General features: G+C 37.0%; 1 protein-coding gene across 2 annotated transcripts in view; it reads right to left on the bottom strand.

Annotated features, from left to right (window-relative positions):
- Positions 1-750: 750 nt before the first annotated feature.
- The window catches only part of LOC145988557 (uncharacterized), a 38,361-nt gene continuing 12,928 nt past the window's right edge, over positions 751-26,183 (bottom strand). For both annotated transcript variants that reach the window (XM_083123491.1, XM_083123490.1), the window contains exons 4-9: positions 24,614-24,758; positions 21,471-21,599; positions 18,400-18,455; positions 15,729-15,807; positions 11,427-11,555; positions 751-9,187 (exon numbers count right to left, since the gene is read on the bottom strand). In XM_083123491.1, the coding sequence (XP_082979617.1) occupies positions 8,987-9,187; positions 11,427-11,555; positions 15,729-15,807; positions 18,400-18,455; positions 21,471-21,599; positions 24,614-24,758 (739 nt within the window). In that variant the 3' untranslated portion in view covers positions 751-8,986. The remainder of the gene's footprint in view (positions 9,188-11,426; positions 11,556-15,728; positions 15,808-18,399; positions 18,456-21,470; positions 21,600-24,613; positions 24,759-26,183) is intronic.

Here is a 26,183-nt window from a genome sequence, read left to right as displayed (position 1 = left end):
AGAATTGAGACAAAACTGTGAAAAGTAATATACAGCCCTCCCTAACATTGCCAGTATAAAACCACCGTGTAAGCATACAAGATGTAAATTAAGATGACTGAAAATAGTGATGGACAATTTGCATCCCACATACCTTTGAACTCTACTACGTATATGTAGTACTTTCGAAACAAATATTTTCTCAAAGGTTTACCTTATCCATTATAATGATTTTTAATGTTTATTTCATTTATATTAATTATTATTTTAGAACAAGGTTTTGCCTGCAAATGTTATGTGGGCTGGAAGAGACAACTTTCCATATACAGGGTCATCGAGAATGATTGCTGGGATTTTAAACTGTTATTATAAAAACTATTTAATGGATATACACATGTGGCGTCTTAAAATGGTCAGAAAGGTTTAAAGTTTCGTGTGACCTTGTGTGACTGTGAGGCTTAAAACGGTGCATGCGCGGGAGCACCTTAAAGAGAGGGTCGCTGCAGCAATTGCAACTGTAACTCTAGACACGATTCGGAAGACGTGGCAAGGGATTGAATACAGTCTAGACATTACCAGAGCTACAAATGGCACCCATATCGAAGTGTACTAAGGTAAGTCTAAAACTTTAAACTTTGCTGAACATTTTAAGATGCCCCACGTGTATATCCATTAAATACTTCTTATAATAACAGTTTAAAATCCCGGCAATCATTCTTGATGACCCTGTATTATTGCATTACAGATGTGCAGAGAATCAAAGAATGTATGCTAGTTAACAGAAAAGTCTATTGTTAGAAAAAAAATGAAAGCTGGATGCTTTTCAATATTCATAAAGAATAAGTTTCATTTGTACTTTTGCTTTTCTAAGGAAAGCAAGAAGTTTTTAACTTTATTTTACATTTTGTTTACATGATCTACAGGTTTTTTTACATCAGTTTCTGAACCCTGTTTTGTTCAAAGTAAAGTTCATCTGTTTGCTGGTAAGCAAACAATTTTCCAAAAGTAAATTACTTATATTCAAAAATAAGACAGAATTTGACTATTTGACAATAGAGGTATGATATACCTGTAACGATTAATTTTGCTAATAAAACTGTGGCAAGTATAAGGCAGGATGATATAAATAATATAGGAGAAAATATAACACAGTTTTACAATGGTGGCTATTGTAGATACATTTCTCATGATAAAGAATTATCTTTTTAACATTGAAATACAAACATACATATATACGTATTATAATTCATATCTGTAACATCTATTGCACGTAAATATTTAACAACTTCTTGTAATAAACTATCTTTTTATATGCAATAATAACTATCACAAAAGAAAGCAAAACGTATCACAAAAAATGAAGAATACACATAACATTTCCACACTGTCCCCTTACACTTGACTAATTCCTATTTCATTCGCACAAATGTGAAAACTTCATGCCCCTCACCATAAATCTAAAAAAAATACTAAAACTAAATTAAAATGGAATGTAAAACTGGGCAAATACACGCATTGTACACTTGTTTGAATACAAAGTGATTTGGAAAGTAAGTATCATTACATTATTTTTTTTAAAAAAAACTTCATTTTTGGTGAATCTGTGTACTACTACTTGCACTGCTTTTTACAAAATTCTACTGAGGAATTTATAGTAACAAGATACCATTTTGTGCATTCATTCATCAAAGAATGAGGATGTCTGCAAAGACAACCTTGGAGAAGGTGATGGTGGTGGAAGAGGATGTGAACTCAATTTTGGAAGCCAAGAGTTGGAGGAGAAAGTCTTTAGGCAGAGAAGGAGACAATGGATTGATATCAGGCTGCAAAGGCCATACAAGAAGAATAAACCGTACAATACTTTTTTATTTGTGTGCTATGCAGTTGTACAGACCTAGTCTTACACAGGTAAGAAAATGTAACAATGATGATGTCATAAAGAGAGCAGCACAGAAGTGAAATTTTCCACATATGGCCCATTCCATGAGGAGGCAACACAAATTTAGTATCCAGTTATGAATGCCTCCATGAATATTGAAAAAAGTAGTGTAGGACATAGTAATTCTGACAAAAATAAAATCAGTGGAAAATAAATGCCCCTTCTTATTAAGGCTGAGATACCAATGCTGATGTAGTGCTTTCACCCAATACCAGTGTTACTGGTATCGGAAAGTATCTGTTGGAATTTATTAACGGATACTGGCCAATACTTTTCAGACAAAAATGCCATGTGAGCATGGCATCTAATTATCCTGTAAATAATGCACAAATTTTGAAGTTTCCATTCACTTTGCACTAGTACTGTGTGAACAATTGGATTTTGTGATTACATAACATGCATTTTCATATTCTAATGTAATTCTTGAATACGTTAAAGCAAAACTCATGGTAAAGTTATGCACATATGGAGTGGACTACTTACACACTAATATTAACCAGTATTTTGAACAACTTTACAGCACTGACATCACTGGGAACTGGTAAGACTATCGACAACAGCATGGTATCAATTGTTACCCTGCCCCCGTGTCAGGGCAACAGTGTTTTTTTTTCTTATTGTAATATTTATTAATATGTTAATTAATTAGGTAATTACGTGTATAAACATATATATGTGTGTGATTAGTGTAAATCAATTTATTATGTAATTTTAGGTTCATATTATTCCATGTATAAATACCATGTAGCTCTCTGTTCTTGCTTCGTGTTTCGAACGTTCAAAAGAAAGGCGGGCAGTTTAGCTGTTAAAGATTAAAAAATTTTGAAAGAAGGGCGGTTGGCAACAGACGCCAACCAAACATATATAAACTCCCAGATGAGAGTAGGGGAGGTCGGCTGTTGGAACTGAGACTTGGAAGGGAGAGGCTGCTTTGCTTCGGTTAGCTAGGACCGGAGGACAGGTCTCCCGAAACGGATGCTGTAAGAGATTGGATTGCCGGGCAAGCTAGTGCCTTGGTGTCCAATTTACAGGTAAAAAGGTAGTTTGTTCTGGATGTTATTTTGAAGTAATTGCGGTGCGCAGGGCAGCCTAGTGCCTTGTCACCGTGGAGGTTGAGAAATGTACACGTCGGGCGGCCTAGCGCCTGTTAAGACGTTTCTTGGAGTAACGCGAGTCTACCTTGTGACAAGCGTACTTCAGATGTAATTCATGAAATGTAAAGCATCCAGGTACAAACAATAGAGATTCCAACATCAAAATTAGAGTTTTGGCCCGATAAATAATTAGAGAAATGAACGTTCGGAAACGACTTGTATATACATCAAATTTTACGTTAATTAAACTATAGAAATTATCCAAAAATTTCCGTCTTTTAATTTCACACATGCTGGACAAGGTAATTTATCCCCTATAGCAATAAGGTTTCGCAAAGGTTATCCGTTGTCTCTTGTAGTTAATTATATAATTATGTTGACTTGTAGCTACCCACGTGCATTGTCGTACAAAGAAAGATACCCCTAGACAAATCTGAGCCGAGTACGAAGTGCATCGAACCTCGAGTGCGGAGGTAAAGTGTGGGGGACCAGACTAGTAACATATTTATTTGGGGGCTCGTCCGGGATTGAACTTATTTTTTTGAAGGCTTGTCGTAGGATATTGAACTAGATTTTTGCTTTGAAAGTTAAGGAGAGAAACGGACGAGGATCGAACCGATGATCTTGCGAAACAGAAAAGGGGAAGTTACAAGAATGTAACTTTTCTGCGAAGCAGAAAAGGAAAACGGAAGCGATGTTTACAGATGCAGCTGGCAACACTGTAAATTTAAGACAGACGGACGGACAGACAGAAACTTCGCCGCCCGTAGATCTTAACAATAAAGAGATGTGGAAAGGAGAACAACAGAGTGATCCTTACTTGTCGAAATTAATTGGATGTTTAAATGGAGAAGAAGTTGAAATAAAGGATTCTCGAGAGAAGAGAAAATTTGACTTTTATCTGCAACATTCCTGTCTCGACGATGATGGACTGCTTTACCGTTTCGTTGACGAAACCACTGGACTATATCCACCGTTTAGTTCCAGATTGAAGCTGTGGGTACCAGAGAAGTTTAAGAGTGAAGTACTTAAATCTTCGCATGATGAATATTTTGCACACAAGGACATGAGATTTTCATCGCTAAGAGAATGATGAAGGATGGCAGTTCGATGCCCGGAAAAGGAAGGGAAAGTTTCCTTATAGATGGAAAAATGGGGAAGCCATTTTTAAGTCGGGTCGTATGATCGAACGATAGAACTTTTTGAAAGCATTTGAAGCTGAAATTCGGCAGGAGTCGAACCGAGTACTGCAGAAGTCTCAGACGCAAGGACTAGGGGACTAAGGAGCCGGGAGTTCTTCGAATGGACCGAGGAGAGGCTGAGTCGACCCTAGAGCGGGAGCTGGACATGTTCGATGGAAGGTGGAGGAGATGAATCCGTCTGCACCTGTGAGCAGTCCTGATGACCGAGATGTCCAGGAGGTTACAGGATTCCCGGAGGAAGAATCCGTGTGGAAATAGGATAGTTAGTGAAGTGAAATCGAGACTCTTCTTTTCAGAGAGACGGTTGTGATGTGTAGTGAAAATGACGTTTCAGTGAACTTTTCTTTTTTTCAGATACAGTGCTATAACTTTTCTCAGTGATTTTAAGACAATTCACATAGACTGAAATTTAAATTTCAGATTGAATTGTAACGCTGGGGAGGGGGAAATCGACAACAGCATGGTATCAATTCAGAGTGGTATTGGTTCAGATCTATTTTTTTTTTATTAAACTTTTCAAGTACACTTCATATTTTTTATTTTAGTCACAATTAAAACATTAAACCATAGGTTTCTTGTGTTAACAACATTCTTACATTAGTTAATGTAATGATTCCAGGTTAGGTACAGATAACAATATGACTAGCGAGAATACTTTAGTTTCTGCGACGGTTACAACCATCTTCATTTCTTCAACACATTTTTCATTGAGGCTGAACATATACCCAGTGTTAGAAGTGGAAACTGTTGGGTGGGGGATGTTTGCTTGGGCCTTGGGGTTAGCTGGGGTAAATACTCCATGTTTTAACATAGAGACAATGGGACAGCTGGTGGAATGCTCTGCGTAATCCTTCTTAGCTGGGGGAATACCATCTCACTCCACTTCGAACATTGCCTATACCATTTTTAAATTAGCACCAATACTGGTATTAACTACCACCAGAGTTCTGAGTTCACTTCATGCACATTTCACATGTGGCCCCAAAACCCAATCCCTGTCTTGATTATGAAGACCAATATGGAGGTGTGTTCAGAAGCCATGTCAAATTCAGTTACAAGCTATACAGCAACCACAAGAAAAAAAAAACCTTGGACGAAAAGTCCCCGCGCAGTTTTCCCTTCTTCCGTTCAACTCGGGCCATAAGGAAGCATGGTCCACTCTCCCCCTCCCCTCCACGTGAGAGTACGGTGCACAGGAGTTGCAGGTCTGCACAGGTTTCTTTGGTTGTGGTTCCACTATAGGACCACTGAACAAGCAAGTGGAAGGAGTAGAAGTGTTATTATTGGTAAGTTTTAAGTTCACTATATGCTTAGTTACAGTAATGAGGACTGGACCTACAGTTTGAAGTGAGATAGGAACCACCAATGTGTCTCCGCTGGGATCCTTTGATGAAAAGGTGGCAGCAATTTATTTATTATTTATAATGGCCTGCCTCAGGGCATTATTATTTTAGATGGCAATATTGCAGTGTATTTATTATTATGATTATCATCATTATCAATTTTCGATTTTACTCCCCATATAATTTACAATACAAACAATAAAATGAAATTGTGAAGCATTGTCACAATAATAACAATTATTACAAAATATATCTTACATTATGAACACTCCATTTTACAAGAAATGTATACAAGTAATATGATAAACAAATTACAAGACATGTACCATATTCACAACAGGACTAATGGAATTATTATTGCAATTATGTAAGATTACAAACAAAATATATCCTCTTGTGAAGTATGAAATCTGGGCTTGATCTGATTGGAATAATGAAATATAATTTTCCAAATTTAACATTTCCTACAAGTATAGGTGAAACAAGAGCTGATCAGACCTATGAGTTTACCATATTTGATGTACAGTTTATCAATTAAAAATGACTTCAAATATTCAAGCACCAATTGCAATAATAAATTATTTGTCATATTTATGAAAGCCATTTTTTCTTATTAACTTCTATTACATATCAATCAGAACCAGGATTCAAATCTACGACTAATTCTACCTGATGCCAGTGCCACCTGTTGGTACTGATATGAAGCCAGCCTCGGATAATAATCATAAGTATTTCACCTAACATTCATTGGATCTTGTTTTCACTTGTTTACATCACAACAAGTTAAAGATTGACAACCACAACAAGTATTAGTATATTGCACAGTCAGATCATGTAGGAATGTCACATTAACAGACTGTTTTTGCAAACATTCAGGAAAGCCTTATGGAACATGAAAGTTTATTGTGTCCCTAGAGAGTCTGTTGAAATGTTTTGTATTACATTTCATAAATACTGATAACAGATAACAAGTAACCAATACTGTACCTATCCAATACACGAGGGTCATTTCAAAAGTTTTGCACACTGCAGGTTTTATGTAAAGAAACAAATGTATTTAGAGAAAATACATTTACATCAGGGCTGAGAAAATACTGACAGCAATGTATTAGTGTGGTATTTGAATCAGTTGAAAAAATGCACAGATGCCGGCTTATACTTTCCAATTTGTATCGGTTGAAAAAAAGCACAGATACAAACTCATACTTTCCAGTCTGAAAAATGCCATGCAACAGTTTTGCGGATTCTAAATACTCTGAAAATTATGCACAATGCAGAATTATCATCATTGTTGGGAGAAAACAGATTTTTTGATTAAACGATTATCTCATGTGAAATTACAAATATTTTAACCAAAACTCCATTACATCGCTGTGGCACGACTTTTAATAGAAATCTTACATATGAAGATTATGAACTACTTTTAGTTATGAATTTCAAGTATCAGTATTGGCATTGGTGGAAATTGGTAAGAATATTGCCAATGGTATGAGTATCGGTTCAAAGTGGTATCAGCTAATTTACATGTCTTCAGAAACCACTATTTTCCTTATCACAATGACCCAACATTTGGGCAAGTTTTGTATTTTCATCTGGGCAACTTCATTGTTTTGCACAGAGAAGCTAATCGAGACTGGACCTACAGTACGAAATGGAATCTGAACCACTATGTACCTCCACCAAGTACTGAACCTGAGACCACTTGACTACGAGGCGATGACATGCCATCGGGAAGGCCAACTTCATTGTTCATGCATCTGTTTGCTTAGCTCACCTCCTCAGAAATAACCTGAATGGTACTGAATAGTTTCCCATGGAGTGATTTCTTCAAATTTGGAAGAAGTCAAAATCTGGTGGGGTTATGTCAGGTTGGGTAGCAGTTTCCATCCACACTTTTCCAGAATATTTTGTCCTGTACAAGCAACATGTGGCTTTGTGTCATCTTGCAAGATCAGGACACCAGACTTGTCCATTCCAAGCCAGTGTCTCAGGAAAGGGACAAGTTAGGAAGCAAATATACATGACATGCTCTGGACTGAAGTCTGACTTAAAGTTAATATTACAAAATTGATTCATTGCATTATGCTTTGGGTTGTGCACATTCAGCAAAACATTTGAAATACCCATTGTAAAAAGGCAAAAATACAAAGATTCTGAATGGAATCATGTAATGCATTTCAAAAAGGTGATTATTTATACAAAAATCAGACACATAAATTCAGAAAAAATGTTAATAATCTATTGAAATGTTATACGAAAATTGTAGTTCAACAAGGAACTAATAGACTAGTGTGGAAAAGTGACTGTTTCCAGCGATTCACAACACTGATCACAGCATAGACAGCAGTGAATTTGATAGCTGAGCTACTTTCCTTAATGCAGCTTAGCTTGTTTTTCTTTCTTGCAGGGGGGGGGGGGTTATGGTCCAAAGTTTTAATTTCCAGAGTTAATAAAATTTTAAAAAGTATCATGTAGTACATAAGACAAAATTAACTTCCTGAAGTGAAACTATTTGGAAGAATTGAAATATAAAGACTTCAACAAGTAGATAACATAGTAATTAGTCTTATGTGTGTGCTCATTGTTTAGATATGCTTTGAAGTGGTAATGATAGGCAGACACAAAACAACAGCTGCACGTACATGAACCAAATAGTCAAGGAAAGATGTAAAGCATTCTCAGTGCTTATTTTTTCAAAATTCACTGAACATCACAATAATGCATTCTCTACTATATTATTTACCATTGTACGAAATATAATTCATCACGTTCATGGAAATGTTACAAGGAAACATTGAGACACTGCAACAAAACACGCACTTAATACCATGGCAGGCAAACAAAAGTCTTACCTCATTGCAGACACCAGTGCCACTAAGGAGTTCATCGCAAAGTGGGACCAGCAGGAAATGTGTCACACTAGGTATTTAAGGTGATATAGCTCTACCACCAAACTATCAAGCCAACCCTTGGCTTCCCCCAATACATATATACACACCTTAGATCTCTGTGAAAGTTTTATGTTCATTCTGGGTTATTATCCACAAATACTCAACCCCTAATGTTTTTTAATAGAGACTTAAGTAGAATGCTCAGACATTTTCAGTGTGTGCACCAAGAAAGAAAAGGGTTAGTGAAGAGGGGACTAAAGTTAGTTCCATAATGTACTGAAGAAATATATATATATATATATATACACACACACATACACACATACACAAACACACACAGAAATAGAGCAGAGATGATCAATCTAACATTCAGGAACTTTTTTTTTTAATTCAAATAAATTCTTATTCATTTTGCCAAATAAGTTCATGTAGATTTCTAAAAAAATATTCCTTTATTCATTCATGATCCTATTAATGCACATTGTCTCCTTGGCATCTTCAGCATGGAAGCAACACAGTCGCTGTTGACAAGCTCCTGTCACTCGGGGCACAGTACGTCATCGTTCAGATTTGAGCCGGGCACAATGGCTGCCTTAGTCGTGAGCATCAAGTCATACTGTCCATCCGCACTCACCTTCTCGGGCCCTTTCAGGGCTCGGTCCCTGATGAAGCTCCTCACAGCCTCCGGGTCAACTGTCGACATACTCATCCGGCATCCCCACGCAACCAAGGTCAACGGCTACAAAAGAAGGGTTAATATAATTAGCACATAATTTGGGGCATGATATTAATAATAAATGCAATCCCAGCATCATTACTATTACTATATATAATAATAGACCCATTATTAATTCCCTCTATATTACAAAATATAGATACTAACACAACATGAAGTAACACAACCCCATTGCTAGGAATAAAATTATATAATGAATCTATTATATTAATAACTATTGTGCACCATAAATACACAACAGTACAGCATTTTATCCATCTGAGGCTGTAATAACACATTACACCATACCATGCTTGCAAACAAATACTGAACATAAAAGTATGAATAAATAATGACTTCACAGGGTTATAACAAAATTTCTTGTACAACACTATAACATCCTTGTACCTCTAAAGTCTGGTCCACACATAATGTTTTATCGCCAGTTTTGCATGATAATGCCAGATGGATCAAACAAAACATTACGTGTGGACGGTAAGTTAGACGTCTTGCATGAACTGAATGGTCTCATGACAGCTGAAAAGACCGATGAGCTGGAGCTTTGTTTTCAAGCAAAACAGAAGACAAGTGGTTACATGTAGATGAACATCCATCTAATCGGTCCAACTTCGCTTCATTTTGAGCTGGGTCTCGTTGGACGAGCATGTCTTGTTTTTCAATTTCTGGGATTACTAGCATTAATAATTTGCAGCAGGTGTCTAATTGCAATCTTCATGTTCCATCCGTAATTCATGCAACAAATTGACATTTGAGAACTTAACCCTCTTAAGTAACCACTCTCAAGACCACAGTGAAGGATGTGCAAATTTCTTTCTTTCAATCTCACTGCACACACTGAAATTACATTTGTCAATAATGCTTCATCCATGGTGTTTTTGGAAAGACTGAGAGAAAGCATGAATAGTGTAGCTGCATGTTTTGTGTCAGTCTTATCTCTCACACTTACCTTATCATGCAAGACTGACAAAACATTACGTGTGGACCAAGTTTAATGCAGGCTTGTGCATCTCACTCGCACTTTTGGAGGCCATCCAGTGCTCCATGTGGTGAGAGCTTTCTGCCTGCACACCACAGCACACACCAGTAAGCAGAGGAGCAGGACGTGTCCCTAGAACTGAGAGGTGAAATATACTGCAAAGTAATGTGCCCCTTTCTCCTTTACGCGGAAAAAACCTCTTGTTTCGTTTGCTATAAGCACAATGTCGGACTGCACTGTTACGAATCAGATGGAAAAGAAGTTTCCCACTGCACAAATACGACCAACAAAGCCTCGTAGCCCACTCACTCTTTATTTTCTGCCCATCTTATGAGAGTCCTCTTCCACGAATATGGTAGCTTGATCAGGCTTGCTCTAATGACTCTCCCCAACAGATTATATATTGTGACAAACTGACCTAATATAAAATTGCTGGACTTTTTACTGTCACTAAAAGAGTAATTTTGTGTGACCGCCAGATGTTAGAAGTGAAGGAACCAATCATATAATGACCAATTTAATGTTGAAATTAGCTGTGTGGTGACAAATCAGGTGCGAAATAAGAATCGCTCTGCTATTCTACAGTAAACAGGCTTTCACTTAAAAAAAATATATACTACATGGAATTTAAACCATAGAAAATATTGGGGGAGTTTCCACACCAAAGTAACACATAACACATGATGGGTGGCAGGGGACATGCAATGCAGGAGTTTCACACCAATGTCACAAGCTACAGGTGACAGGCAGTCTGGATAAAGTAAAGAGCTTAAACACTTAAGTGGCCCTAATGTTGACTCTAGCACCCTCAAGTGGTGATCTTTTCAACACAAGTAGTCACATCCTAAATAGTCTAAACAGAATGCTGAAGGCGAATTCCAGCCAACAAATGCACATACAGAAGTGATAAAGCCAAAAGAACATTGTATTTACATTTTGAAATATTGTACATCTTGATGCTTTATCATCATCAAACTAGAGATTCATATTTCAGAGATGGCCACCAGAAACCTCTTTTCTGGAATTTATATATAGCTTGCTGAGATAAGGCATTCACTGTGCACAACCAACAGACTGAGGTGACAAATACATGATGCATAGAAAAATGAACCAGTCCGAGTGACAGCAAAGTAACATGTGCAGTGCGTCAAGTTGCTCTGGTGTGAAAGGGTAAATTTATTTCTGAAGGTTAACACCCAAGTCACTTGTCACTCTGGTCTGAAAGATCCCTTATTAACACAATCCAGAATACTGAATTATACTTACCCTATCCGGATCAAGCATACTGTATGGTGTAATGATATGTCGCCTCAAACAGTTCTGCACCAGGATCTTCAACTTCTTTACCTCTCGTGGGTTAGCGCACGGGTGATAAAGCGCCACAACACCTCCATGCTGTAACAAAGAGCAGAGTGGTATAAAGTAATATATTCCCAAGTTAAAATTGGCCAACATTGTAATAATGAAAAAAAAAGAGTACGTACTTACCTCTGCTGAAGAGTGTACCTCACTCCTCTGCGAAATAACACACTTTAGGCTGAACCATTCTGATGTAGTACCGGTATTACACTTTTAACTTCCCACAGACACCTGTTTTATATTTTTAAATCAACTGCTAATACATCACTACAAGCTTTTACAGGGTGTCTAGCAAAAGAAGAAATCCAAAATTCTGGACATTTTTTTTATCCTTCTTAAACTTTATTTATACAACCCCTACTTAGGTAAAGTTGGAAATTAGCAATTACAAAAATAAATATTTAATGAAAAACCCCTACCAAAAGGCCAGTTAAGATGGAAACTGAAGCTGTAGTTAACGAAAGAACTAGACTTGCTTTATCTATCAATGCATCCTGGACTTAATTTGGCTGACTAGGTAGGTTCTGGCATCTGGACACTCAGCCAGTATAATCTTATGTGGTGCTCATATATTTGTGATTGTCCCTTCATCCATCTTATCTTACCACCATTCATCCTCGTCTTCGCGATTAGCCAAAGGACAAGAAAAGTGAAGTAAAATAAACTAAATCAATCAATCAGACATTTGGGACAGCAAAAATTCTTGACCACAAGTATAATTTCTTGGACTTTTTATTGACTTCTTGACATACAGGGTAGGATTCATAAGTAATGAGCCTCACTTTATACTGACGCGTGCGCACCCTGCAGCGCACTCCGCTTGACATGAACGGTGGTGGTGGGTGTTGACTTCGCAGCGCAACGCGTGTCAGTTGGCTCCCAGCTTTCGGAGCGATAGCATCGGCCTTAACAGTAGCCCCTATACGGTGGTGTGTGACACGGCGATATGGAAAGTTCGTTAGAGCAACGCTACGCGATCAAATTTTGCATCCGGTTGGGCAAGTCTCCTTCCGAAACGGTCACAATGCTTCAACAGGCGTTTGGGACTGAGTGTCTGTCCTCTTCTCAAGTCAAAAAGTGGCACAAGGCTTTTCGTGAGGGCCGGGAAGAGGTGACTGACGAACTCTGGTCTGGACGCCGTCATCGGCCCGAACTGACGTGAATGTGCAGAGAGTGTGTGATTTTTTGAACACGGACCGGCGTTTGAGTCTCTACCAAGTAGCAGAAGCCCTGAACTTATCGGAGACAACAGTGCAACGCATTGTTACCAAGGACTTGCACATGCGGAAAGTCTGCGCGAAACTTGTGCCGCGAGTTTTGACTGCAGAACAGAAACAGAACCGAGTGCTCCGATGCGAAGAACTGCTGCAATTGTGCGAAGGCGATCCTGCCATTCTCGAAACAGCAATAAGCGGTGACGAAACGTGGACTTTTCAGTACGATCCAGAAACAAAATGACAAAACGCTGAGAGGCACACCTCAAACTCACCCCGTCCCAAGAAAGCGCGGATGTGTAAATCGAAAACGAAGACCATGCTCATCGCCTTTTTCGGAGTGACGGGGATCGTCCACTACGAGTTTGTCCCACCCGGACAGACCGTGAACTCTGCTTACTACCAGGAAGTCCTGAAAAGGCTGAAAAGAAGCATCGCGCGCAAGCGAAGGGACATCACTGGAAGCTTCACCACGATAACGCCCCCAGCCACACCGCCTTCATCGTCAACGACTACCTGGTCCGAGTCAACGTTCCTGTGGTACCCCAGCCTCCCTACAGTCCGGACTTGTCGCCTCCTGACTTCTTGTTTCCACGCTTAAAATCAGTGCTGAAAGGAACACGTTTCAACTCCATCGAGGACATCAAAGCAAATGTCAAGGCAGCCCTTGCAGCCTTCCCAGAACAGGACTTCGGGGACGCCTTTGAGTGATGGAAAAGCCGCCTACAGAAGTGCATTGATGCAGGAGGTGCCTATTTTGAAGACTATTAGTCAATTGTACCGATCAGCTCAATAAATATGTATTTTTGAACGAAGGCTCATTACTTTTGAATCCTACCCTGTACTTGTTGATTTCTTTACTATTTCTTAACTTTCATTACTGGTAGACACCCTGTTTTAACTTCCTATGGATACATGTTTTTATATTTCTAAACTCCACCACTTTCACATGTAAGTACTTCAGCTTTGATATCCCTGAAGAAGACAAGTGACCTTGGTGAAACATTGGAATATCAATATGTGACTTGTCGTGGTAAGTACTCTTCTTCACTATGTTCCAAGATTTTTTTTCTTCTTCTCCCTTATGCCCACTTAGGCGTGGGGTCCTTTCAGCCACTTCTTGAAAGAAGTTCTATCCTGTGCCAGTCTTTTCACTTCGTCCGGTGTCTTCCCTCTCTTCTGTGCCAGTTCATAAATGTACTGGTTCCAGTTCAACCTGGGTCGTCTCCTTCCTCTTTTTCCTTCTGGTCGGGCCTCAAATATTTGTTTCGGTTTACGCTCTTCCTCCATCCTAATAAGATGTCCCAGCCAGCCTAATTCCCTCTTCTCAATGATTTCAATCAGTGGTTCCTGATTCAGGCATTCTCTTCTTATTGTTGTGTTTCGTATCATATCTCTCCTTGTCTTTCCTACAGTTTTTCTTAAGAATTTCATTTCAGTAGCAGTAAGTCTGCTCTCCAATTTAGTTTGCATTATCCAGCTTTCTGATCCATATAATAGCGTGTAGAGATAGACTGTTTTATATATTTTCATTTTTGTTTCTTTACTGATCTCCTTTTTACCTATAATGGTGTTACTAATATTATAGTACAGATTATTTGCTTTCTGAATTCCAAGTTCCAAGTTCCAAGATTAACAGAAATTAATACATCAAAAAGCCTATGTTCCATGCATTATGACTGTGTTGAATGGGTGCACAGATGCAGATTATTCACCAGCATTGGTAAATTCGATAACTGGAGTCTGAAACCCCATTCAGACATTTCATACTTGTTCTCACAAGTGGATATACCAATGCACTGTCTAGTATAGAGGAAGCGTGATTTGATGCAAGGAATTTAATATTTTATAATGTATTGAAAATTTAATCTATACAGAAATTAGTTCTATTATTTTTAGAGACTTCCAAAGCTATGCATGGGATTTGAACAACCTAGTAGTATTTGCAATATTCTGAAAATAATTTTGGTAAATCAGATAATATAAACAATGGCACTACATACAGGAAACCCTTGAAAATATTACCTAGGTATTTTGGATACCATGAAGTTGCTTATAATTCAAAGCTATTTACAAACCCAATAAGTAGAGGAACATTTTCTTGGTAAATAAAGAAAGCAAAATTTCGTTACAAAAACAGTCAATTTCAGGTTCAAAAGCGGAAAATAAAATAAAATTTCGGTGTTATAGCGGTAAAAAAACGGATCAAAAGCAGTATATAAAAATGACATTTTGGTTTTAAAATTGTGAACATAATCCAAAATTTGGTTTAAAAACTGCACTTATTAAAATAATAAACATAACCCTTCTAATAGGACATTTATATAGTTACCAGAGTAGTTACCAAAGTTTATTCCTGTATGAAGGGGTTTATTCTTACTTCTCAAATATTTACAGTAGAATTAATCTCAAATATTTAGAGTAGAATTAATCAATTTTCCGTGAATTGCATAATTCGCAGGATAATTCAAACTACAGAAAGTGTTGCGTCTGTAAATGAACTCTAAATTTCATGTATAACAGTATATTTTGCACTTTGCGGTTCATTTTGCATCATTTCATGACAAAACAGGGTACTAAAATGTACCTCACACCTTTCAGAAACATTAAAAATTAACATTAGAATGTGTTTTTTTTCTTTTCACATTTCATGTTTTCGTCAAAAACGAAATATGCATGCCCCTTCCAATAAGATAGAATTTCCAGTGTATTTAAGGATAAATAAATCTAAGTACAGACAATATTTAATTGAAAATGATCTTGAAAACCTTGCTGTATACTAATCTGCCACTCTACCACATCCAAGAGGGAGAGAAGAGATTTTCCAACTGAGAAACGAATGGAGAGTGAGAGAAAAAGGCATGGTTCTACTTGCTTCTTCCACTATGCCTCCCACTCACTTATTCTGCTGCAGTCACTGCATGAAGTGTACTTCTTGACAGCACAATTTTACTTAAACTTTAGTACAAAAGGAACAGCAACATATAAGACTTACCTCTAAACTATGAAGCCACCTCTGAATGGGAACAAATGTATATTCACCATAGATAGGCCACAAGGGCCTGTGGTCCCCACTGAAAGAAATAAGAAAACAAGTCTTACAAGTTGGGACTCACTTAGGGTACAAAATATGTTTAACCCTAGAACAGCGGGAGGGGTCAAAATGACCCCTACCTTCACAGTTTCTTTAATAACTATCCCATTTTTTATTTTTTCCCCGAAATTTTGTGACTTTTCATAATTCTTTGTTCTTTTTAAGATGGTATATTGAAATCTACAAAATATAATTTATTTCATGTTATACTCCTAGAACAGCAACAGTTTTTGTAATGCAATATCAGCATTAGGTTGCTGTTCCTGTGTCATCCTGTCTTTAGCACTTGTCACAGTTTACATGTCGTCATGTAGGTAGTGTTCGTGGACTGGGAAGGACATGCGTGTAAAGTAGCAGTTTCTCGTGGTGAAATGTTGTGTATTGTGGAGTGTTCAGTTGATGATCATTATAATTTTTATTTGTAATCAAAATGTATCACAAACCACCTAAACACTTTGATTATAATACATAAAGCACAGAAAATAATATAAATTAAGAACATGTTCCCATTCTAAAAAAAATTAGAATTTTTAAATGCATTTCTTATGAGGGGTCAAAATGATCCCCTTTCTGCTGTTCTATGGGGTATCAGATCCTTCGCCATTCTAGTGTTAAAATGTGTATCCACACCTTGTCTTAGTAAAAAAGTTACAAAAACTGTGTCTAAGCCAGGACTCAAACCTGGGTCCTTTAGATTCTACACCAATGCTATATTAACTGAACTAGAAAGCAAACCTCTTGACTCATTGCAAATTCTATAACATAGGTATTTGTCATATCCAGTGCTTTTTTTTCAGGGGGGAAAAAGGTTCCAGTACTCTTAAAAAGTTTATTTACTATGTAAAACGTTTGTTGCAAATCTATGTGACTGGACTGGGACCTGAAGTAAGATCACAACCATTGTCCAATATGCCTAGACTAGGCATCAAACCCATAACCCCTTGATTACAAGGTGATAGCATTACCACTATACCACTTGATCTGCATGAAGGGGGAGGGGAGTTCATTATGCAAAGTAACAATCACAATGTGGTATGTTAATGTATTGGGTCGGTCCTTAAGTCCTGGCATTTTTTTTTAAGTGAAAATTTTGCGTGAAAAATAAAATGTGTTGGCAATGCGTTTTATGTTATTCAATAGAGCATTAAGTGCTCTACAAAATAGTGTGTTTAGTTCTTTTTAATGCTGATATACTTTTTGTTCTTTTCAGGTCATTAAAATGGAGTGTCAAGTCGACAAAAAAGAGCATTTTCGACACCTTCTGCTGTTTGCGTTTAATCGAGGTGCCAAAGCCACAGAAGGTGCTCGAGAGATTTGTGAAGTGTATGGCGAAGAAGCAATGCCTCTTAGGATGGCTCAAAATTGGTATAAGCGATTCAAAGACGGCAATTTCAACCTCAAAGACATGCATCGTACCGGACGCTCCGTTCAGTTCGATGAGGGGCAACTGAATCAGCTTATTCACGAAGATCCACGCCAAACGGCGAGGGAATTTGCAGAGATAATGGAATGCTCCCACAGTACCATAGAGTGTCACCTTCACTTGATGGGAAAGGTTCAAAAGCATGCTTTGAACGACAACAACAGAAATCAACGAGCCACGATCTCCGCCGGGTTGCTTCCCCGTCATCGGTCAACTCATGGACACAAGCAGAGATTCCTCTACCAATTTTGAGCCGTCCAAAGAGGCATTGCTTCTTCGCCATACACTTCACAAATCTCTCGAGCACCTTCTGTGGCTTTGGCACCTCGATTAAATGCACACAGCAGAAGGTGTCGAAAATGCTATTTTTTGTCGACTTGACACTCCATTTTAATGACCTGAAAAGAACAAAAAGTATATCAGCATAAAAAAAAACTAAACACACTATTTTGTAGAGCACATAATTCTCTATCGAATAACATAAAATGCATTGCCAACACATTTTATTTTTCATGCAAAATTTTCACTTAAAAAAAAAAACACCAGGACTTATGGGCCAACCGAATACAATTGTGCATCTGTTATTTCATTCATTTACACAATTGATTATTATTTGTTGTTTGAGAAGACTGACAGGATGCTACACAAAAAAAAGAAAGAAAAAAAAAGGACTGGTTATATTAATAACTATGAAGAGTAAAATAACTATAAAAAGTAATGTTATGGGAACGTTCCCACTTATCATTTCAGATATTCAACCATCCAAAACATACAATTCAGAACTCTTCAATTACTGCAGCCAAGAAGCTAATTAAATTGAAAACAGTTTTCATTCTTTGCTACTACCAGACATCACAAAAAGCATGAAATTTTTCTCAGATTTTTCATATTTTTCAGTTTTAACAAAATTTGACTTTTTCAGGTAAATGGGAATTCTCTGAAAGCTATCAGCATTACCTCCTGTCCTTCCTTCCTTCCTCTCTCTCTCTCTCTTTCTCTCTCTCTCTCTCTTTATTTCTCTTTCCTTTCTCTCTCTTTCTTACAAGTTTTAATGTTCTATCTTTTTCAACCATAATAACTAATATCATTTAATTTACAGATTAAATTAAGTTTAATGAATTATGGAAATAAACGGAACTGAATACTTACAATGTTGGAATTGGTCTGTCATATCTAATAGGGCTGTTCATACATATATGTTGTGGCTGAAAAGGGGAAAAGTTATTAATTTATGCAGATATTTTCAATTCTCTCATTTTACACCATCATTAAACTGACAGTATTCATTTTTAAAAAAATCTGCAGTTCTTGTAATAAGTCATCTTTATGCACACAAGGCTAATCGGGACTGGACCTACAGTTTAAAGTGGAATCTGAACCACTATGTGCCTCCACCGGATATCGAACCCAGGATCCCTTGATTACAAGGTGACAAATGTGTCATTGGGGACGCAGTGAATGATATGGTTTCATACAATAATTGTGGAAGATATACATAAAATGTGAGACATTCTGAATATATGTTTATTGCATTAAGTGATTCAAACTCATCTATTAATATATATAATGAACTAAATAAGTGATTGAATGTGATAACAGACAATTGTAAAGAATTTCAAGTCAACTAAATGCATGTTTTAACTACTGCTGCATAAACCCACAAATATTTTATTGTGGATTTTACTGTGTACATGGATACCATAGAAAAACAAATCCAACTTGTCTATCAGAAAGTGCTGCTGCTATTGTAAACTTTTTGTCGACCTGACAGTCATTTGGATGAAGTTTAATTGTATGTATTAACCTCATGAAAGGGCAATTTTTATATTTTTTATTCTTTTTACTCATACTTAAGCTGTCCAAATTTGCAAGCATGGAGTTATGTTGTTCCCCATCACTTTCCTCAAAGTCGTCCGAATCGAAAGACTTCCACATAATAAAGTTGCCACTTTTCAACCGGGAGTCAGTAAAAACATGAACCACCATGCTTGGGGGAACAGGTGCACATTATGGAAGGAGAAGGCACAAAACAACCAAACATCATAATGTTTCCCACGTATTTACAATTTACTGGAATTTATTATTCCAGTGTGTATGCTCATAGTTTTTTTACATTAGAGTTTTGAAATAAGAGGTATGCTTTGAATGCTTATTTATGCATGCACTTTTCTCTAGTAATACTTATGAATGTGGTAAATGACTGGTATGGTTCCCATGCAAACTCAAAATCCATTTTCCCTGAGATTTCCCTCAATCCTCATATTTTTTCCAAAGTATTGAATGCACAGTAAATGACTGTTATATTTTTACAATGGCCTCCACCATTTCCCCTCATAGTCATACCGTCCTCACCTTCTTTATTACTGTTGTTTTCTGATGCAAATAACAAAACTAGTTTAATAATAAAATAAAATTACACTTCTTTGCATGTAATTAAGAACAAAGATGACCAGTTTTCTAGAACTTTAAACAACTCTGAAACAATTTCTAACATATCTGATATAGAACATTGAAATATTTTCACACTTTTCATACATGTTTATAAATGGATACAATATATATTAATCTGTAATGCGTACAATAATAGTTAAGACAAACAAATTATTGGAATTTTTAAAACATAAAAATAAAGTGACAATTATTAGTACAGATTTAAAAAGGAATAATAAGTTACTGAGACTGAAATATAAAACAAGAAATGTACTTAATGTCTGATACAGCAAATTAAGAAACTTTACTTCTCAGAAGCTTCAAGTTTTTTTAATTGCTCTGCAATAGCCTTTGCTTCTTCTTGCATCATTTGTTGTTTGGCTTGTAAAGTATGGATCTCAGACAATAGGCCTGAAAGAAACAACTCCGAGGCAAACTGTCAATTTGTTATTCTTTTAAAGTACCAAGTTTCACAACCGTATATTACGGGCATGCTGAATAAATATTAGAGTATTCAGACATTTGCCTATAATGAGGCCTATTATTAGTTATACGGAAACGGTGTAAAATTGTTTTACAGAGGTGTGTGATCTATAAGCTCACAAAAACACCAGTAAGCACAATGTGTGTTCGAAGTGCTACATCTTCGTCGAAAGTTAACTTTTTGCAGTCTAAAAACGTGCTCTTTATTAAAGTTTATCATCTGGTAACCCTACAGTCGTTGCCGTATATTGTTTTCTAAATTCCTTGAAATACAGTCTGTATATTAAGGGCAAGCAATACAAAAGTATTCTGGACACTGGAAAAAAAAAAAAAAACCAGCAACCTGTGCCACACACACATGGACTGTGCGATTGACGCAAATCAATTCCTACGCACTTCAAAAGGACCTAGACCGCACCAGAAGACTTTCTGATACACCCCTAAAATCTGCAAATGGACCTGCCCTTCCCTTTACCCCCGCAACCTTTCTCCCCTCATTTGGGGGATCTTCTCGTGAGCTGACTGCTGTACCTACTATAGTGGAACCACGAACAAAACAACCTGCGCAGACCCGCGACTCCCGTGCACCTTACCCCCACGAGTAGGGGAGGGGGAGAGTTGACCATGCTTCCTTATGGCCCGAGGTGGAGGGAGGTTTTTTCCTTGTGGTCGATCTATAGTGTTACTACAGATTAACTGGTACTCTCAAATCTAAAGAATAAAAAAACATAAAAAGGTGGTTAAAAGTGGCTCTCTTTCCAAAATATGATGTTTTGACTTTGTTTCCAACACATTCTTCAGGCTTTCTAGGACGTTTTAAACACTAAACAAACAACATTTCTTATGGTGGTAAAAAGCAAGGCTGAGCCAATGCCACTTCGAACAGATATAAATGTTAAGATATAAGTTTTCCATTCAAACTATATCATTGCAATGTACCCAAATTTTAGAATTCAATAAATGAAGACTAAAATTGGTAAACGCTGTAAGTGTCACAATAATTCAAACACAGTTTTCCACGTTAAACTGTGAAATGTGCCATGCTTTATAATACGGTAAACGTGAAATGTGGCTGGTAGCCCTCTAAGTAGTTCAAAGGGCATGTAAAGAGGTCACTGCTGTGCACGTTCGTACGGGCTGATGTGCGGAACAATGCGATTTCCCAACACTTTCACTTTTGGCACTTACAACGTTTACCACTTTTAGTCCTCAAATCATAATTTCGAGAAAAATTTAATCACAAAATCCATTTCTCCCCATATTCTTCTTACTAAAATAATGAAAATTATACATTTTGCAGAGCCTACCATGTAATACTTGGGCACATTTTCACATTCGGTCAGGGGCTCTAAGTTTCTGTTTGGAACATATTTGTGCGTTGGGTTGTAGCATGTGTAGTTCACAGGTGACTTATACCAATCCACTGTCAAGTTTGCCTGGAATGAAATTATTATAATTATTCACATACATATTAATTACAATTTTCTCCAAATTTGACATACCTATTATTACCTAAACTAAGGCACAACAGCCCTCAAAGGACCAGAGCAGCTTTTCATTGAGTGATGCGTAGTCAGTGCATCGGATCTCATCGCCACTGTTTTCTGGCTTTCATCATTGGAGCCCGCTACTTCTTCTTTTCAAGTAGCTTCCCAATTGCCCTCACGATGTTGGGTCAACATCAAAATTTTGGGGGTTCCCACCAGGAATCGAACCCAGGATCACTCACACCAATAGTAAAAGTGCTAACCACTTGGCTATGCGGGAGACCATTTACTATTACCACTGTTTCAAAATTATTCCTTTCTTCTAATTTACTGTTGTTACAAGCAAGTTAACATGTTTCTTGGTGTCATGTTTCAGGAGAACACATATTCCCTTTAACAGACATTTACTTGCAATTTGAAGATACTGTAATCACTATTACAGTTTTATAGTAGATAATGTTAAATTCACTTATTGTAAGAAATAATAAGAAATGTTAAACACACAAAAAAGCTAAATAAATCAATGACAAAGATGGAGTAGTTCAAAAACATAGTACATAAATATATCTTAGACCTGAAAGGAAACAACTCAAATATGAAATCTGATGTAGGCAATTCTGAAAAAGTAAAAAGGACAAGAAGAAAACTGCCATTTCATGAATGAAGTAGTAGTACTTATTCTGTTGTTTGCTAACCTATTAACACTGATTATTACGAGTAAAAACAGATAAACCATGGGATTTTTTTTTAAAAAAAAGTGTCGATAAGGAAAATGAAAACGAAAAAAAAAAAAAAAATATAAAGAATATGGAAGACAGAATCAAGAAGCCACCCCACTGATTTCATCAAGGTACACTGTAAGTCATTTTAACCATAACCCCGTCTAGTTTGCTGCACTTTTTGACACTCAGTGTAGTGCAGGTATATCCTGGTGTCAGGCTGGTGCAAGGAAATTATGTTGAACTAAGTAGACGGATAGTGGTGTTAAAGTTCAAAAGATTCAACAAATGCCTGATTGCTGCTTTAAACGTTAATTTGATTAGTTAGCATGCACCACATGACCATACACCACAAATTAAACAGTTCCAGAACGTAGTACAAATGGTGCAGACACCAAATCAACGAAGTAGACGAGTCAATGTTGCACCATGTAACCAACTAGACGTGCAAGAGCAGAGAGAGTCAAAAAGTGCAGCGAACTAAATGGTGCTCATATTTCAATTCTTTTTACCACACCTTCTACTTTTAATCTCCCATCACTGGAGAAGGATGTAGTCGATTCGAAAATTAGAAATACAAATCATAGTATTTGTCTTGGATTTTATTAGTACTATTATCAATTGGTTAGCATATCAAAATACCACAGAATGGTTTTCAAATCTTTCTTCTATCAATACGCTAGTTCAAGAATAAAGTAGAATTTATTTTCATTCTCATATCTTGGAATTATCAAAATTCATGAACTTTTCCACTGATAGATTAATTTCCATAGCTTTCAATGGTTTTTCTTGACAGTTGAAATCCTGTTACAGAGCTATTCAACTAATACTACCCTCACGCTGTGTCTATATAACAAAGAACAGCAGTCAGTTACAAGCAACTCCACTACTGTATGAGGTGTGGCTTGAAAAAAACCGGATTGATGTTGCTGTCGACAAACGGCATGCAAAGGTCAAGCGGTGCACGAGTGTATAATGTGATATCCTGCCTATCGACTGTGTGATTGCCCAGGGTGCGCAGCGCTCACTTCCGCTGTAATGAACCATTCATCTGTGCTCCGTCGAAAACATGTTAAGTGTGAAAAGTGGAACAGCGTATCAATGTGAAGTTTCTTATGAAACTCGGAAAATCCACCACAGAAACTTATGGTTTGTTGAAGGAAGTGTACAGAGATGAGTGTTTATCACGCACGCATGTGTTAGAGTGGTTCCAAAGGTTTAAAGAGGGACGAGAAGTGATTGCCGAAAACTCGCGTCCTGGATGGCCTTGAACGTCAAAAACTGAATCAAACATTGTAATTGTCGGTGAAAAAATTTGACAAGATTGTTGCTTGAGTATTCAAACTATTGCTGAATTCACAGGAATTGACAAAGAAAGTGTTCGTCATATTTTACACGAAAGTTTCAACATGTACCAAGTGTGTTCGAAATTGGTTCCACGAAACCTGACAGTGGAACAAAAGGACACTCAAGTGAAAATTTGTGGTGACATTTTAACAAACATTGAAACAGATCCTACATTCTTAGAGAGTGATAACCTGTGACGAATTGTGGTTTTTCACGTACGATCCTGAAACCAAGCGCCAATCAATGCATTGGAAGAGCCCGAGTTCGCCACGACAAAAGAAAGCTCGAATGAGCAAATCAAAATTCAAAGCCATGATGATTGTTTTTTCGAAATCCATGGGATTGTGTACGTTAATTGGGTACCCGAAGGTCGAACTGTCAACCAACATTATTACATTACAGCGCTGACGATCCTTTGTGAGCGAGTGAGAAGACGATGACCTGATTTGTGGAAAAGCAAGCCATGGATTCTTCATCAGGACAATGGTCCTGCCTACGGTATTGTCAGTCAAGGCTTTTTGGCCAAGCATGGGATCCCAGTGTTAGAACATTCACTCTATTCGTCTGATCTCACTCCGTGCGACGTTTTTTTATTCCCAAAGGTCAAATCAGCACTGAAAGGAACCAGATTTACGACCGTAGAATCTGAAAGAAAGAAAAGAAAAAAAAAAAAAAAAAAACCAACGGAGGTCATGAGCATGGTTTCAGAAAATGATTTCCAGCAATGGAAGGTTTGTATGGAGCAGTGTATCGATAGTGCAGGGGAGTACTTTGAAGGGGATAATGTTCATATTGTACAAAATAAACAATAAAAAAATTGGTAGCAACAGTCCGTTTTTTTCTAGCCACACCCCGTATATGCTAAAAGAGTAAAGAAAAATCATGCAATTTTCTTACCTTACCATCATCACACACCCCTGACGGAATACCCATTTTTATGCCATGCTGCTCGTCATGAAGATCAGGTGGTTTAGTTGTTCTTTCCGGCAACCATCTCCCAGTCCACGAATCTGCTGGTTTCTGCGTTGAAGGACCATATATGCTACAAATAGAGAAGTTAAGAAATGTTACAATCAAAGATTTTGAACTAGAACTAGAAAGAAATTGACTTTAAGAGATGGGAACCCATAAAAATTTCAGTGCTTCCCTAGAATTGTGAGGACAATTGGGGGAGCTACTCAAAAAGTAATGGACTTCAGTCTCAAAAGCCAGAAAACAGCAGTGATGAGACTTGATCAGTTGATGTGCCTCTCAATGGAAAAATCACTAGGCAGGCCCTGGCCTCAGAATGCTGTTACACCATAGAGTTCAGTTTAGTTTTTAATATATCAGAAAATATGTTTCAATTTAGTACTTTTGTTGTAATTTTAATGGATATCAACATGTAATTCCTATGATCTAGTTTTGTAAAATAAATGTCTAAATACATAATTTATTCCTCTAAGAAAAAACAACTGCACTCACTTGGTTACATAAATTAATTAAGGAGATTAATGAACCATTCACGTTCTTCATGGAACACCTGCAATTTAATTTATTTATTTATTTCAGATCCATTGCTAAAAGACCATTTTATACTGAAACTGTGCAACGAGGAAACAAAAACAACAAGACAAGACAATACAAGATGGTAGTTAAAAAAAAAAAATGTTACATGTACATTTGGAATTGGCAGATTATTGGTTACTGGTATCTGTAAATTTGATATCAGTAAATTATAGGTATCGAGAAAAAATTTATATTGGTCTATCCTTAATGCACTGTTGGATGGCAGAAGATGCACTTAGCTCAACTGGATGAATCTAAACGCAAAGGACTTGAAACTATGCTGTGCATTTCAGATCAGCATTTCCTTCATATAGGTTATGTAAACCTTTGAAAGTGGAACAAAGATAATTTTTACAGGACTTGTTTTCTGAGTGCATTTCACTGCAGGCATGATCCGTATTTTGCCACTCACATTCAGTTAGCATAATACACCCTTGAGTTCATGGTCATGGTCAATATACCCATACATAATTATTGATTCTGTAAGGGATTGCTATTAGTAGCTACAAATAACCTGTAACTTGGTGTAAAATTTAGGACAATTACTGCTATTAATGTTGTTATTACTATTATTATTGGAAGTTTGAATTTTTAAGAAACTTAGCTGTTCATCATCATAGGCTTGGAGAATCTTTTTACCAATTTATTTTTATCCTAACACAATTCAAGCACATGAAAGGAGTAACTGAAATAAAGATATTTAATTGAAAGTTCAAACTTCTAATATATAAAACATGTAGATATAGTTTCAACTTATAGTGATCTATGATACCACACAGACAAAACAAGGGGCACTTTGGTTTGGTAACATAATTATAACGCTTCCAGCATATTTCTAAGTCATGCATTTCATGTAAATATATTTAAAATTCCAATGGTAATGAAGCAATATTGAAGCTTGATGTATTAATATATCCAT

Source organism: Lepisma saccharinum, chromosome 6, assembly GCF_977018435.1.
Source record: "Lepisma saccharinum chromosome 6, izLepSacc3.1, whole genome shotgun sequence".
NCBI lineage: Eukaryota > Metazoa > Arthropoda > Insecta > Zygentoma > Lepismatidae > Lepisma > Lepisma saccharinum.
This window is presented reverse-complemented; position numbering and strand designations above follow the sequence as displayed.